Source organism: Tachyglossus aculeatus, chromosome 21, assembly GCF_015852505.1.
Source record: "Tachyglossus aculeatus isolate mTacAcu1 chromosome 21, mTacAcu1.pri, whole genome shotgun sequence".
Classification (NCBI taxonomy): Eukaryota; Metazoa; Chordata; class Mammalia; order Monotremata; family Tachyglossidae; genus Tachyglossus; species Tachyglossus aculeatus.
In genome coordinates, this window is record NC_052086.1 from 63,527,854 (window position 1) to 63,541,538 (window position 13,685).

The 13,685-nt window shown below is 41.1% G+C and overlaps 1 protein-coding gene across 3 annotated transcripts in view; it reads left to right on the forward strand.

Moving 5' to 3' along the window:
- PDGFA (platelet derived growth factor subunit A) overlaps nt 1-11,143 on the forward strand; it is a 36,944-nt gene extending 25,801 nt beyond the window's left edge. Inside the window, exons 5-7 of one of the 3 annotated variants that reach the window (XM_038763446.1) lie at nt 6,005-6,131; nt 7,133-7,215; nt 8,968-11,143. In XM_038763446.1, coding sequence (XP_038619374.1) covers nt 6,005-6,131; nt 7,133-7,188 — 183 coding nt within the window. In that variant the 3' untranslated portion in view covers nt 7,189-7,215; nt 8,968-11,143. The other 2 variants (XM_038763445.1, XM_038763447.1) reach the window with 2 other exon arrangements.
- The last annotated feature ends 2,542 nt before the right edge of the window (nt 11,144-13,685 follow it).

Below are 13,685 nucleotides of genomic sequence, written 5' to 3' on the forward strand. Positions count from 1 at the left end.
GAGATGAAGGGTTGGTGAGGGAATTGAATTCCATGAAGTAATTGGATGTAATGCCGGGTGGGGCTCTCAGATCTGGAGCTATATCACTACTGGCCATACCTCTGGATTTTATGTAGGGTAGAGCTCCCCACTGCACTTCATTCTGTTTCATTCATCGAAAATAGACAGCTGCGGCTACTAAGATTTGAGAGGAAAGAAATATGCCAGACTTGATGATCCGGGCCTTACCGGTGGAGAAAGCGAGGCACGGCAAGATTTGGTTCATTCCTGAAGTTACTGGGCTGAGTTAATAATAATAGTAATTATTGGGATGAATTGGGATTAGGACTTCCGGGTATAGCCCTTACTGGTGTCCCTTTCTCCTTCCAGCATTTCTGTCCATCAGCAGTATTTATTAATCAATCAATCAATCAATCAATCGTATTTATTGAGCGCTTACTATGTGCAGAGCACTGTACTAAGCGCTTGGGAAGTACAAATTGGCATCACATAGAGACAGTCCCTACCCGATAGTGGGCTCACAGTCTAAAAGGGGGAGACAGAGAACAGAACCAAACATACCAACAAAATAAAATAAGTAGGATAGAAATGTACAAGTAAAATAAATAAATAAATAAATAAACAGAGTAATAAATATGTACAACCATATATACATATATACAGGTGCTGTGGGGAGGGGAAGGCGGTAAGGCGGGGGGATGAGGAGGAGGAGAGGAAAAAGGGGGGCTCAGTCTGGGAAGGCCTCCTGGAGGAGGTGAGCTCTCAGCAGGGCCTTGAAGGGAGGAAGAGAGCTAGCTTGGCGGATGGGCAGAGGGAGGGCATTCCAGGCCCGGGGGATGACGTTAAGCTCTTATTAAGCTCTTGCTGTGTGCTGGGCTCTGTACTGAGTGCTTACAATAGAAGTAAAAACATAGACCATGCCTTTGAGGAATTTACAGGATAGGAAAGTGAATCAATCAGTGGTATTTACTGAGTGCTTGCTGTGTGCAGAGCACTTTAATAAGTGCTTGGGAGAGTACAGTATAACTGAGTTGGTAGACACATTTGCTGCCCACAGCAAGCTTACAGTCTAGAGTGGGAGATGTGAAGAAAATATTTGGTATTTCGGCAAATGCTCTTCTGACTGTTTGCAGTTATTGGCCAATTTATATTTACTACTTTGTCCAAAGGTTTCTTGACTTTCTCAGGTTTCGAGAGGAATTCTTGAAGGAGGTTGTTTCGAAGCCTTATAGCAGCCTGATTATCCCTGGCTTTGTAGTAACAAGTTGGGTGACAAGGGAGAGGGGGAAGAAATGAAGAGAAGAGAAAATAAAGGCAGGAGATGGGGTGGGACGTAGCCTTCAGCACTAATTATATAGTCCATGGTGGCAGCAGGTGTTATGAGATGACAAAAATGTAGGAATTTAATTGTGTCTTGTGTTGCTTTAACTTGCAAACAGGAATGTCTTCAGTGTCTTATAAATCTTTCAGCTTGGGTTGCCTGAAGGAGAAGGAGGGTTTTTTATAAACTTTTAGCAGCAGCAGCAGCAGCAGCAGCAGCAGCAGCAAATCTTCATTTCCTAGATATCTAGGGAAGTAGCCAAACATGGCTAAATATCCTAGAATCCCTGTTTCCCCAAATGTAGAGTGGGTTAAACAAGGTCGTGGGAGCCAGGGAAATTCCATGGGATTGGTATCAACTCCATTTTCACCTGGGAGAAATAGAAATCCAGAATGTGCTTGGTCCCTTGAAGCCACTCTCCCTCTCCGCCCATTTGGGCTCTTTTCATTACTTAAATGTTTAATAAAATGTTCAATCACTTGCACTTATTATGCCCTTTAGCAAGCTGCCAGTAGTAATAGAGGTAGCTTTTTTGGCTCTCAGATCTGAAAAATCAAGAGTGCCTAGAGAGGCAAGGTGTGGAATTCAGATGGGAGAATTTCTTGCAGCCTGGACTTTTAGGTCTCCGAGATGATACTATATTGTGTATTAAGCTGTAACTTTTAAAATGTGGGACCTGATGAAAAACACTGAGTCTAGTTTGATTCAAGTTGTTGTTTTCCAGCATTGGTCATTTCAGCAACAGGACTGTAGTAGTAGATACCCAAGTTATTTTGAGAGCTGTTATGGCTTTTCATTGGTCTCTAGACCTCCTGGCCTTAATCACGATTGCTCGAAAATGTGAGAAGTATTTACCCTTTGATGCCAAGTGTCTCAGAAGGACCCTACTTTTTCAAATTCTTTGCATGCAAAGCTTTGGGTAGTATTAGATTTTGATGGAAGAGATGGAAAAAACATATTGCTTTGACCCAAAGTTAACCTTTCAGCAAAGTATTCTTATGGGTCACGGCCAGCTTTAAATCTTGTCCAGTAGAAATCTGGCAGCCTTGGAAATTATCTTCAACTCAGACATTTCAGCTACTGTAGCTTGAATTTGTAGCATTTTGTTTGCAAGAAAAATGGAAATAGGAATGGTATCTTGTTGACCAGAGGGGCAACAACTCGGAGGGTGGTTTCAGTCACTCTCTCCATGATATTAATACTAATAGGTGTCCAATAAGTCAAAGGTTTGTTTTTTTAAATGAGTGTTGGCTAGTATACTTTCTTTAGTCATCACATTCAGTTTTTGAATGAATTCTCTTGGCACAATAAAGAAAAGATTGATGTTTTCTGAAAGCAAAGATGAGATAAATTGTAATAAATGCATGCACTTGAATTTGAAGCCCAGAGATAACTGGAAAAACTGCCAGTTTTGCTGCAAGATAGGTCAGCTGATTCTGAAGCCCCAGACAAGGCAATGCCCTTTGATGATAATGATTTGCATTTGGCTACAGGCTTGTCTTAGGGCTTGGAGGGATCTCTTTTTGGTTCCTTGCTCACTCCCTTTCTAATCACTCATTGCCAAAAGGACTCTCGATTAATTTTGAATTGCTGCCCCAGCCAATTTTCCATGAACTCCACTGTAGACCCTGAGCCTTCAGTATGGAGAAATTCAGTGTGATGTAGCCAAAGGAACTGGCTGCTCATGGTGTAGTAGCTAGAAACTTCCCACTGGCTGTCAGCTTAATATGACCTGTGGTCCAGAATTGGATATTTCATAGTTGAATATAGCGTTAGTGGGTCTGTGTGTTGACATAGACTCATCAGCAGACCTGGAGACCCACATCGATTCACCACTGCAACAATTCAGCAGTTTTGAAACATCTCTCTTCTCCCTGTTTTTACTGTGGACCAATTTAATATCAAATTCCCATCATATGGATGATTACTGTGTATCTACCCAGTGCTTAGTACAGTGCTTGGCACATTGTAAGCAACTTAACCAATACCACAATTATATGGATAAGCTTGGAGGGGAGGCTCCTGAAATTGGAAGCACATCTACTGTCACACTTCACTCCCTTTGGTTTCCTTTTGAAACACTTAGTGACTTGCACATTCAAGAAAACAGATGATTTCCTTGCTTATGTATACCGTTGCTTTCTTCCTTGCTTGACTGATTTCTAAAGACAGGGCTTCACAGAGAACCAATTTAAGAGCAGTTTGGGTGGCTGCTTTGAATCAAGAGGTTACGCTTTGAAGCCAGCACTGAGATGGGAACTAAGACCTTCAGAATTTCTCTGAAGCTGGGAGAAGATTTTGAATCATTTTTGTCTGCAGGTGAAAGGTTCCTGATGTAGAGAGACCTCACACAGAATGGGATTAACAGCTCCATAACTTTTACTCCACAAGACATGAAATCGGAGAGCACATTAAAGTACTTTATTGGTTTTCTTATGGTATTTGTTAAGCGTTCACTATGTGTCAAACACTGTTCTAAGAGCTGGGGCAGGTACAAGTTAATTAGGTCGGATGCAGTCCCTGTCTCACATGGGGCTCACAGACCAAGTAGGAGGGAGAACAGGTAACTGTAATCCCCATTTTACAGTTGAAGAAACAGAGGCACAGAGAAGTTAAGTGACTTGCCCAAGATTGTACAGCAAGCAGTTGGCAGAGTCAGGATTAGAACACAGGTCCTCTGACTCCCAGACTCATGCTCTTTGCACTAGGCCACGCTGCTTCTCATTCTCCCATATCATTTTGTGTTGTTATACTTGGTAATATTTTACCCGTCTAAATAAGATTTCACACTCTGCAGACCATGCCCTTTGTACTCCCCATGTTAACTATTAATTCAGCAAATGTATCTTCTACACAGCGAGCTTGATCTAGCTACTTCAGAAACTATTGCAGTAAGGCTCTGTTTTAGACTCTTTTCAAAAAGTAGAAATATGTTTATTAAAAAAAAGTAATCCAATTCAAAATTTTCACTTGGTGTAGGCCGGCTAGATCCGAGGCACTATATTTCATTCATTGAGTCATTCATTCAGTCATTTATTGAGCGCTTACTGTGTGCAGAGCCTGTACTAAGCGCTTGGGAAGTAGAAATCGGCAACATATACAGACAATCCCTACCCAACAATGGGCTCACGGTCTAGAAGGGGGAGAGACAACAAAACAAAACATATTTGAGGACTCTTGTCCTCACCCTGACTTCCTTTTTCATGGGCTGCTGCCTAATTTGATCATTTGGGTGATTCCAACCAGATGGGAGCTAGCTCATTCGTTCCCTTTCTTCCCATTTGCTCCTCCCTCCTGATCTCCTGGCCAGGGCCTACTGGAATCGAGGTCCCAACTAACAATTCCCCTGACACCGTGCCATCCACACTTCCTCCCAAAGGTTGAGGTGAACTCGAACCTTGCATAATCATCTTCCTCGAGTTACCCTATCTGTTGATGTCCTTAGGTGCCTTTTCTCCCCTGGAGATGCCTCCATTAAGGAGATGTCACTGAATCTACAACAGGGTCAGTTTCCATGGCAGAGGTGGGTGACCGCCAGACTTCATGAATGAAGGACTCGTTTGGGTTTTGGATCTAATCCAGCCTTCCAGTCTGGTTTTCTTATGGTCCCAGTGAGCTCATTTTTCCCTCTCAGAACCTCTTGGTATATGTTGGGGACGGTAATGATGATGCCGGGAAGGGGGAGGGGGTGGTTTTAAGGGCTAAATATACACTGGCTTTTGCACAAGCATCCAGATCCTGTGAAATTCTGGATCCCAAATATTTGACTCTGACTGAAAGTTTGAATTATTTTTAAATTTTCCCGAGATTGAAATGTGCCAATTTTGTTGTCCATCCCCCAACTCTAGTGCTCAGTACCCCTGAACTTCTCCTGATCAGGAAGTACATTTATTTTCATTTGGTCCTCAAAGGGAGTTGTGCTGAATATTTTGATTCCAGTTTACTGTGGTACTTTGGGCTGATTTGGCTGGTGATTGATTCTTTCAGAAACTTACATGTTTCTTCCACAGTTTGTCTGGTCTAAAGATAGAGATCTCAGTTTTGAGTTTGAAATAACTTAAAATGCTGCAACTGCAGGCTCAATTCCCCTCAGGCTCAATGCAGACTTTAAAAAACCAAGGCCCTATCTGCTTGGGATGGATACTTAAGGCCCCACGGGAATGCATTTCATAAGGATTTGGGCATGTGGCGGTCTTTGGCCTAAATTTCTGGGAAGAGGTCATGGGGAAATGTTGGGAAAACTGAAATTCTTTATTTCCTTTCTGGGTTATTAATATATGTGTTCATAGGACTATGCATAAATTCATTTCTGCCTGTAGTTATTTTCATATGCTGGTTGTAGGTAGATAGCCTCTCAGATTCACAGAGATATTCACGATAGTGCCTTCATAGTGGTCTCTAGGAGCCTGGCCTCTTCCATTTCATCGGATTTCCCTTATCATTCTCCGTTTCCCTGTGGAACATGTATGTGATTTGATTCATTGATTTCCTGGTGACATCTCATGTTATCACCCTTGGATCAGAGCGATAAAATTAATTTTTAAAATCTTGTCTTGCTTCCCTCTAATATCTAAGAGCGTTTACCATTATGTCACAGAGGTTGTGATGCACAATCGATAGGTTATATTATAGAATATGTATATGGGTGTAATTTACCCTTTTTTGTTTGTTTGTTTTGGGCAGGTGGCAAAAGTTGAATATGTTAGGAAAAAGCCAAAATTAAAAGAAGTTCTGGTGAGGTTAGAAGAGCATTTGGAATGCACCTGTACATCATTGAATTCTAATTCAGATTATCGAGAAGAAGAAACCGGTAAGTTGTTCCCTCTTTTCTTCCCCCTGAGTGCTGCTTGCAGGGTGATGTTTTCAGGGGTAGCTGGACATGTTTCCAAAACTACAGGATTAGAGATGGATGGGCACTTTACTTTTGCAAGTCTAGTAGTTTATATTGAAAGCAGTGTGGAAGGCATTGTATTGTACTCCTTTTTCTTTAAACTAAATGGTATTTGTTTAGTGGTTACTGTGTGCCAGGTCCTGTACTAAGCGCTGGGGTGGGGTAGATGCAAGATAATCAGATTGGGCACAGTCCATGTCCCCCCTTGGGGCTCATAATCTTCATCTCCACTTTACAGATGAAATAACTGGGTCACAAAGAAGTGATATGACTAGCTCATGATCACAGAGCAGACAAGTGGCAGAGCTGGGGTTAGAATCCATGTCCTCTGACTTTCAAGCCCATGCTCTTTCCACTAAGCCACACCGTAGATAATCTACCTTAGGAGAGGGTGGGTTGAGAAAGAGGAAAGGAGGGGAAAGTCAAACCATTTACAGCAATTAGGCTACGTGCTAGCCACCCAAGCAAAATATTTTATGGGAAAGAAGCCCTCCCCTTCCCTTTGCCCAATTTTTGAAGGTTTCAGTTCTCCTTAATATCCCTTTGCCCTAATATTTACAGATAATCAAGAATTTTCCGAGTAGCTATGTTACTAAGGGTAAATATCATAGAAGAGCAGGTGGTAGCTGTTCCTATTTAAAATTCCCTAATTGATCTGAATTCAATGTGGGGGCATTGCTATTTGTAAATTAGGCATTCAAATGACAGTGTTAGCGACATTGGCTGCAAGCTTTGCTTTTATATCCTGTTTCTCTGGAATAAAGACTACAAAATTAGAGGTTGTAAAGGAGTACCTGAATGCAAAAGATAATCTAGTGTTTTTTTTCAGAAAGATAAGCATCTCAAGTATTTATTACTTCATTTTTCAACCAAACACACTCCCTTAGGGCTTTTTACCTTCCCTACCCTTATGTTAACAGGAAGGCCTAGGGAAACAGGTAAAAAACGGAAAAGAAAAAAGTTAAAACCAACCTAAAAACTCCTGGACCTATTTGATTATCAGGTAGGACCTATAAACTATGATCCCACGAACAATGAAAAACCTAATCAAAATTATCATCACACCAACTCAATCACTCTTTGAATCTTGACACTTGCTACCTTAAAGCTGCACAAAGATTAGATATGATTGGCTTTGATCATTCTACCTGCTGGTATTTTTCCTTTTAAGCTATACACACCATCCCCTCTTGCATTCCTTAACTACTTTACTCTCTTGCTTTTTTAATGGTGCTAATTCCTAAATTTTGGTAATCTGAATATTATTCTTTTTGCTTTTGTTCCTTTATTATTGATTTTGGAGGAAAATGCATCACTTAATAATGCATGATTGGATGATGAGATTTTAAATGGTTGTACCTTGAGTCATTGGCTCTTAAAAACACTGAATTAAAAATGTATATTTGCCAAATCTTATTACAGGCCTGGGCCTCAAACCTCCTTGGGTTAGAGAATGGCTCGATACATCTTAGATTGTGAGCCCCCAAAGTGGCAGGGACTGTGTTTAATTCCCACATGTTTATTATCTCACAGCAGTTAGTACAGTGCTCTGCAGACAGTTAACACTCAGTAAATGCTATCACTATTACTACTACTACTGTTAGAACGTCTACACTAGAGAGGATCTGAACTTGTACAAACTTCAGAAGCCAGGATACTTTTAAAGCAGGAAGGTTAAGGGGGGTCCTGTGGTGGTTATTACTGCAGAAGGATGTTGCACAGGACTGTCAACACCAGAATCCTGGAAATAAAGAGTGTCACCTGGATCCAAGAGATTTCCCCCTGGGGAAAATTCTTTGACTAGATGGGTCTCAGAAGTGATTCAAGTCCATTGATCAGCCTGTATTCCCAAGCTTGAGGTGACAGCTGAGGAATATCCTGTTTAATTATGATTTTTTGAATAATTATGATATTTGTTAGGTGCTTACTATGTGCTGAGCGCTAAGCTAACTGTTGCTGTAGTTACAAGATAGTCATGATGGTCACAGTCCCTGTCCCATGTGGAACTCACAATCGAAGTAGGAAGGAAAAGCAGCGTGGCTCAGTGGAAAGAGCCTGGGCTTTGGAGTCAGAGGTCAAAGGTTCGAATCCCGGCTCCGCCAACTGTCAGCTGAGTGACTTTGGGCAAGTCACTTAACTTCTCTGGGCCTCAGTTACCTCATCTGTAAAATGGGGATTAAGACTGTGAGCCCCACTTGGGACAACCTGATCAGCTTGTAACCTCCCCAGCGCTTAGAACAGTGCTTTGCACATAGTAAGTGCTTAATAAATGCAATTATTATTATTATTATTATTATAAGGAGAACAGAGATTTAATTTGAATATCCATTTTGTAGATGAGGAAACTGAGGTGTGTAGAAGTTGAGTGACTTGTTCAAGGTCCTTCAGTGGGCAAGTGGTGCAGGGGGGGATTAGAATCCAGGCTCATGCTCTTTCCACTAGGCCACGGTGCTTCACACCTGAAAAAATCTAAACTCTGGATTGTTGAAGTGACATTTTAGTTGGGTGACTATCCTTTCCCTGTTTCAGATGAACAGGTGTCTTTTGGGAGTAGTATGGTAGAAGACACCGTGTGTAAAATTCAACTTAAGAAGTGAGCATATAATGCAATCCAAACTATATTTAATATTGTCCATTTCCCAGGTTAGTGAATATTCCTGTTGAATAGCACTTTTTCCCCAGGCATTCACTAAGAAGGGTAAAACTTTGACCATCCACATGGAGTTATTGCATTTTTTTCCTTTTTTTCCCACAGATGTGAGGTGAAAATAAGCTAGAAAATCTTCTCTGGGACACGGATGTACACGATTTGTTACATTCCTGAACCTACTATGTATGGTGCTTTATTGACAGTATACGTGATTTGTTCTCCTGTGTGAAAAACTGGCTCAAGGAACACTTAATGAGAACAAAGAGACAATGTACATTTGTTTAATGTGACATCAAAGCAAGTATTGTAGCACTCTGTGAAACAATAAGAAGCTTCCTTGTCCAAAAAAACAGTCGAATGAATGGAAGATACCAAAAGTACTACAAAACGTGACAAAAAACCTAAGTGAATAGCGGATTTCTGTCAGAGCGGTCAACGGTGCTTTATGTCAAGAAATGTGCCTGCTTTCTTGATGAAGATGGATGGACACTGATGGACTTCAGGCAACAAAAAAGCAGGAATGTATCAAATGCCACGCAAACACTATAGAAACAATACATCCTTGCTCGGTAGTGTTTTAAGTCTATTAAAGAAAAAAAACCTTCTGGGGAGCCTTAAGTGGAATTTTTTTTTTACACCATAAAGTGATTATTAAGCTTTTCTTTTTACTCTTTGCCTAGCTTTTTTATTATCTCTTGGACTACATTTACCAATAACACATATAGAAGGCTGCTGTAACAGTGAGGCCATACAATGGTATTTCTCCTAGCACGATGCAAACTAATGAGATGTATTAAAATAAATACGGTATACCTACCTATGCATAATTTTCTAAACGTTTCTTGGTTTATGTTTTTCCCTTTTTTAATTTAAGTCATTTCGAGACAACGATGTGCGAATATCAATCATAGGTAAACTCCTCTACAAGGCTTATGTCGGTCGCCGAATAGTGATACTGTGTTAGCTATTTGCCCTCCTTTTTACAGTCTACAGACTAACGTTGATTTCACATGTTTGGCTGTGTGAAATGTAGAATTTCTTCTTGTATCTGTATTGTACAATGTTATTGTTGCAGGGAAGTATCCTGTGGCAAATATTTGAACAGAACCTAAATTCTTTATTTTTGGTAAGATGTTATGCTTTATGTGTATTCAACCGAAAAACGTGTTTTTGTAAAGGTGAAGTTTGTATTTTTATCTAAAATTAACAGTTTTATATACCTGAGAGCGCCTGCTATGTTTTCTTGAACCAAAAACAAAGAAACAAACAAAAGAAACAAGAAACCAAACAACCGAAAAGCATTTTGTGGTCCTATTTTTCTAGTAGAATAGCCCAAATGACTCCAAAATAGAGTTTACCGAGAGCCGTGCAGAGCAGTGTCAAAGCACAGCCGCTTCATCCGTAAGTAGTATGTGAGATTTGAACTGGGCAGTGTCAGGAAACTTCAGTCATATCTGTTCAATTCCTTGCCTACTGCTTTGAAAATGTAAGGAGGAGGTGTCTGGCGTTCTGTCAGGGTCTACTGTGGGGCTACTAGACTTGTTGGACTTCCTGGTTTCTTGCTCCACGGACCCCCTACTTAGGTCCCCTGGGGTTTAAATTCTGTGGTCAGTGGGGAAAAAAATAGATTTTTGACTACCACATTGCACATGTCAAAAAACTCCAGATCATTTCCTTTGTGAAATGTATCTTGAGAGGGGAGATTTATTTCTCTATTGTGTGTAGTACTGACATAAAGATCAATGAAAGGAATTTATAAAGTAGCATGTCTTGATGCAAACACTTTCAACCTGAATGAAATGCCCTGAATGTGAACGAACTGAAGCTTTGAGATGTAAACACGAAGAAGTGGGGGAGAGAGGTGGGGCTTGATTCCCAACCTTAACCATTCAGTGATTTAAAATACTGAACCCATTTTGGCCACGAATGGTGGATGGCGATCAAATTGCAAACAGCACAAAAAGTAATTTTATTAATGAGCCATTACTGGCTTCAGATTTGAATGCAGAATACAAGTGTGTCTTAGTCCTGTTGTGCGGTTATCCTGAGTGCCAACCAAAGCACCATGCCTTGAGTTAAAACTGCTTGTGCTTACTGTCAGCTGCGTGTACCATTCACAATGTTATGCACACGAATGTATGTGTCTAAAGTTCAAAAAAATGTATAAAAGTGTAATTTATCTATTTATGTTTCAGTGAGATGCCAATAATATTGCTCCTTTTTTTTGCAAAGCTATCTAATGAAAGAATTCACATACCCATTAAAATCATGTAGCTGAAAAGTCTGACGTGCACGCCTCGTAGGTTTAAAGGTGCTCGAAGTAACCCAGTGCCCTAGTTTATTGAGACACCCTGGGGCTCTTTTGGCTTGGCAGTGTTTCTGCCAACCCCATGGCATATTTAATTCCTAAAGAAATCGTGACTAAAGACAGGCATGTGGTGCCATCATAAAGAAGTTGCCATAGTTTCTAAAGGAGGAGGTCTGGTGTCTGTATCGAGCTGTGTGGTCACCGTTTCCATGGAAGAGTTGGAGTCAGTGGTTAATTTCATCACTAGTACTTACAAGGAATTAGGCTATAAGGCTGTTGGGGTTTTAAAGCCCAATGGTTATGTGGCCTGCCTCAGCTAGCAACTCCTTTCAATTGGCCATGTTAATTTTTTTTTAAATCAGTGCCACTGTTTCAGTTGCTTTGCTCCATTATGATTTTTGTCTATTTCTGGGATGCTTGCTATAATGGGTCACTCCTGGAAAAGATAAAATTGACCTCAGCCCACCCCAGGCCCCGACCCACACTCTTGTCAGAATCTATAGCAAATTTTGTGAAATACTGGGGCCATTGAGGATTCAATGTTGGAGCAGATGACAATTTGAAAAAGATTCCGTCCTTAGCATGCAGGGGAGCAAGGGAGGAGTGTAATAATAATTGTGATATTTGTTAAATGCTCATTATATGCCAAGCCCCATTGGCATGCAAAAGTTCCCTTTGTGGGCAAGAGGAAGAAACCCTGCCCTGGAAATCAGGACTCTGAGAATGTCAGATCTACTAAGGCACTCGCTTCTGCGACTCATTTCCTCACCTGTAAAATAGGGAATTCCCTCTCCTTCCTACCTCACAAGGATACTGGGAGGAAGACTGGTGTAAACATGTGGGAGTTCTTGGAAAGAAATATGTTAGGTCAATCCAAGGGAGGATTTTTATTATGGATGCCCTTAGTATTTATTAGTCCTATAAATCATTCAGTGGTACTAATTGAGCACTAACTGTTTCCAGAGCCCTGTACCAAGCTCTTGGGAGAGTACACTAGAGTTTATAGTCCACTGGGGAAGATAAGTATTAAAATAGGTTGCAGGTAGGGAAGGATTTGGGCATAAGTCTAAAGGTGTGGGCATTGGAGGGGGTATCAAGGTGCTTTGGGGGTACCAACTTAAGTCCACGAGGAAGCAGCAGGGCCTAATGGATGAGAAGCGGCACAGCCTAGTAGATAGTGGGCCTTGGGAGTCAGTAGGACCTAGTTTCTAATCTTGCTCCAGCACTTGTCTTCTGTGTGACCTTGGGCAAGTCATTTCATTTCTCGGCCTCAGTTACCTCATCTGTAAAATGAGGACTAAAACTTTGAGCCCCAGTTGGGACATGGCCTATGTCCAACCTGATTAGAATGCATCTACCCTAGGGCTTAGTACAGGGCCCGGCACAAAGTAAGCGCTAAACAAAATTCTGGTTTAAAAAAAGAGGGAAAATGGGGTGGGGAAATAAGAGGGAAGGCTTTCTGGAGATGTGATTTTAGTAGGCCTCTTTTCAGGGGAACAGGGTAAAAGGCACATGGGCTCAGGGTATAAAAGATCCTCTCACGTATACACTCAAGATTATAATATCAGCATCGAGGGACAATTGTCTAATTCCCACCTCTGTATTCTCTCCCAGTACTCGGTACAGTGTTCTGTACACATAGCCTAGTGGAAAGGAGCATGGGCTTGGGAGTCAGAGGACCTGAGTTTTAATCATGCCTCTGCCAACTTGCCTGCTCTGTGACCTTGGACAAGTCATATAACTTTTCTGTGCTTCAGTCACCTCACTTGTAAAATAGGGATTAAGACTTTAAACCCCATATGGGACATGGACTGTGTCCAATCTGATCAGCTTGCTCCTTTTTCACTAAGCGCTAACCCTAGTGCTCAGTACAGTGCCTGGACGTAGTAAGCACTTAACAAATTACCATTAAAAACAGTGCTTCATAATTGCTATTACTACCATCAGCAAAGGACAACTCTACTATCTAATGAACTTAAAGTTGGATAGTGATAGTTCCATACTTAGTTCAGTCAATCAATGGAATTTATTGTGTGCTTAGTTTGTGCAGATCACTGAACTAAGTACTTGGGAAATTAGGTTGGAACCCCAGGTATGGAAAAGAGGACATTGACTGTAAAGTCTATTCATCCTTCATTTTAATACCTGGTTCCAAGTCAAGCGAATGTCCCGAGTGAATATATGATGCGATTGTTGCCACTCCCTAATCATTCCGATTGTTTCCATTAGTTAGCCGAAATTGACCCAACAGAAAAAAGTGGAATGGCTGATTGGACGAGAACCAGATTTGTTTGTAAATCTTTAATCGATGGTATTTATTGAGTGCTTACTACGTGCAGTGCACTGTACTAAAAGCTTGGGAGAGTACAATACAACAGAATTATAGCAGACATGTTTACTGCTCATAAGGAGTTCACAGTCCAGAGAATCTTGCCAATTCTGATGGCTAGGTGACAAGAACTGGTTACCTCTAGTCGGTCAGTCATATTTGCTGAACACTTACTGTGTCCAGAGC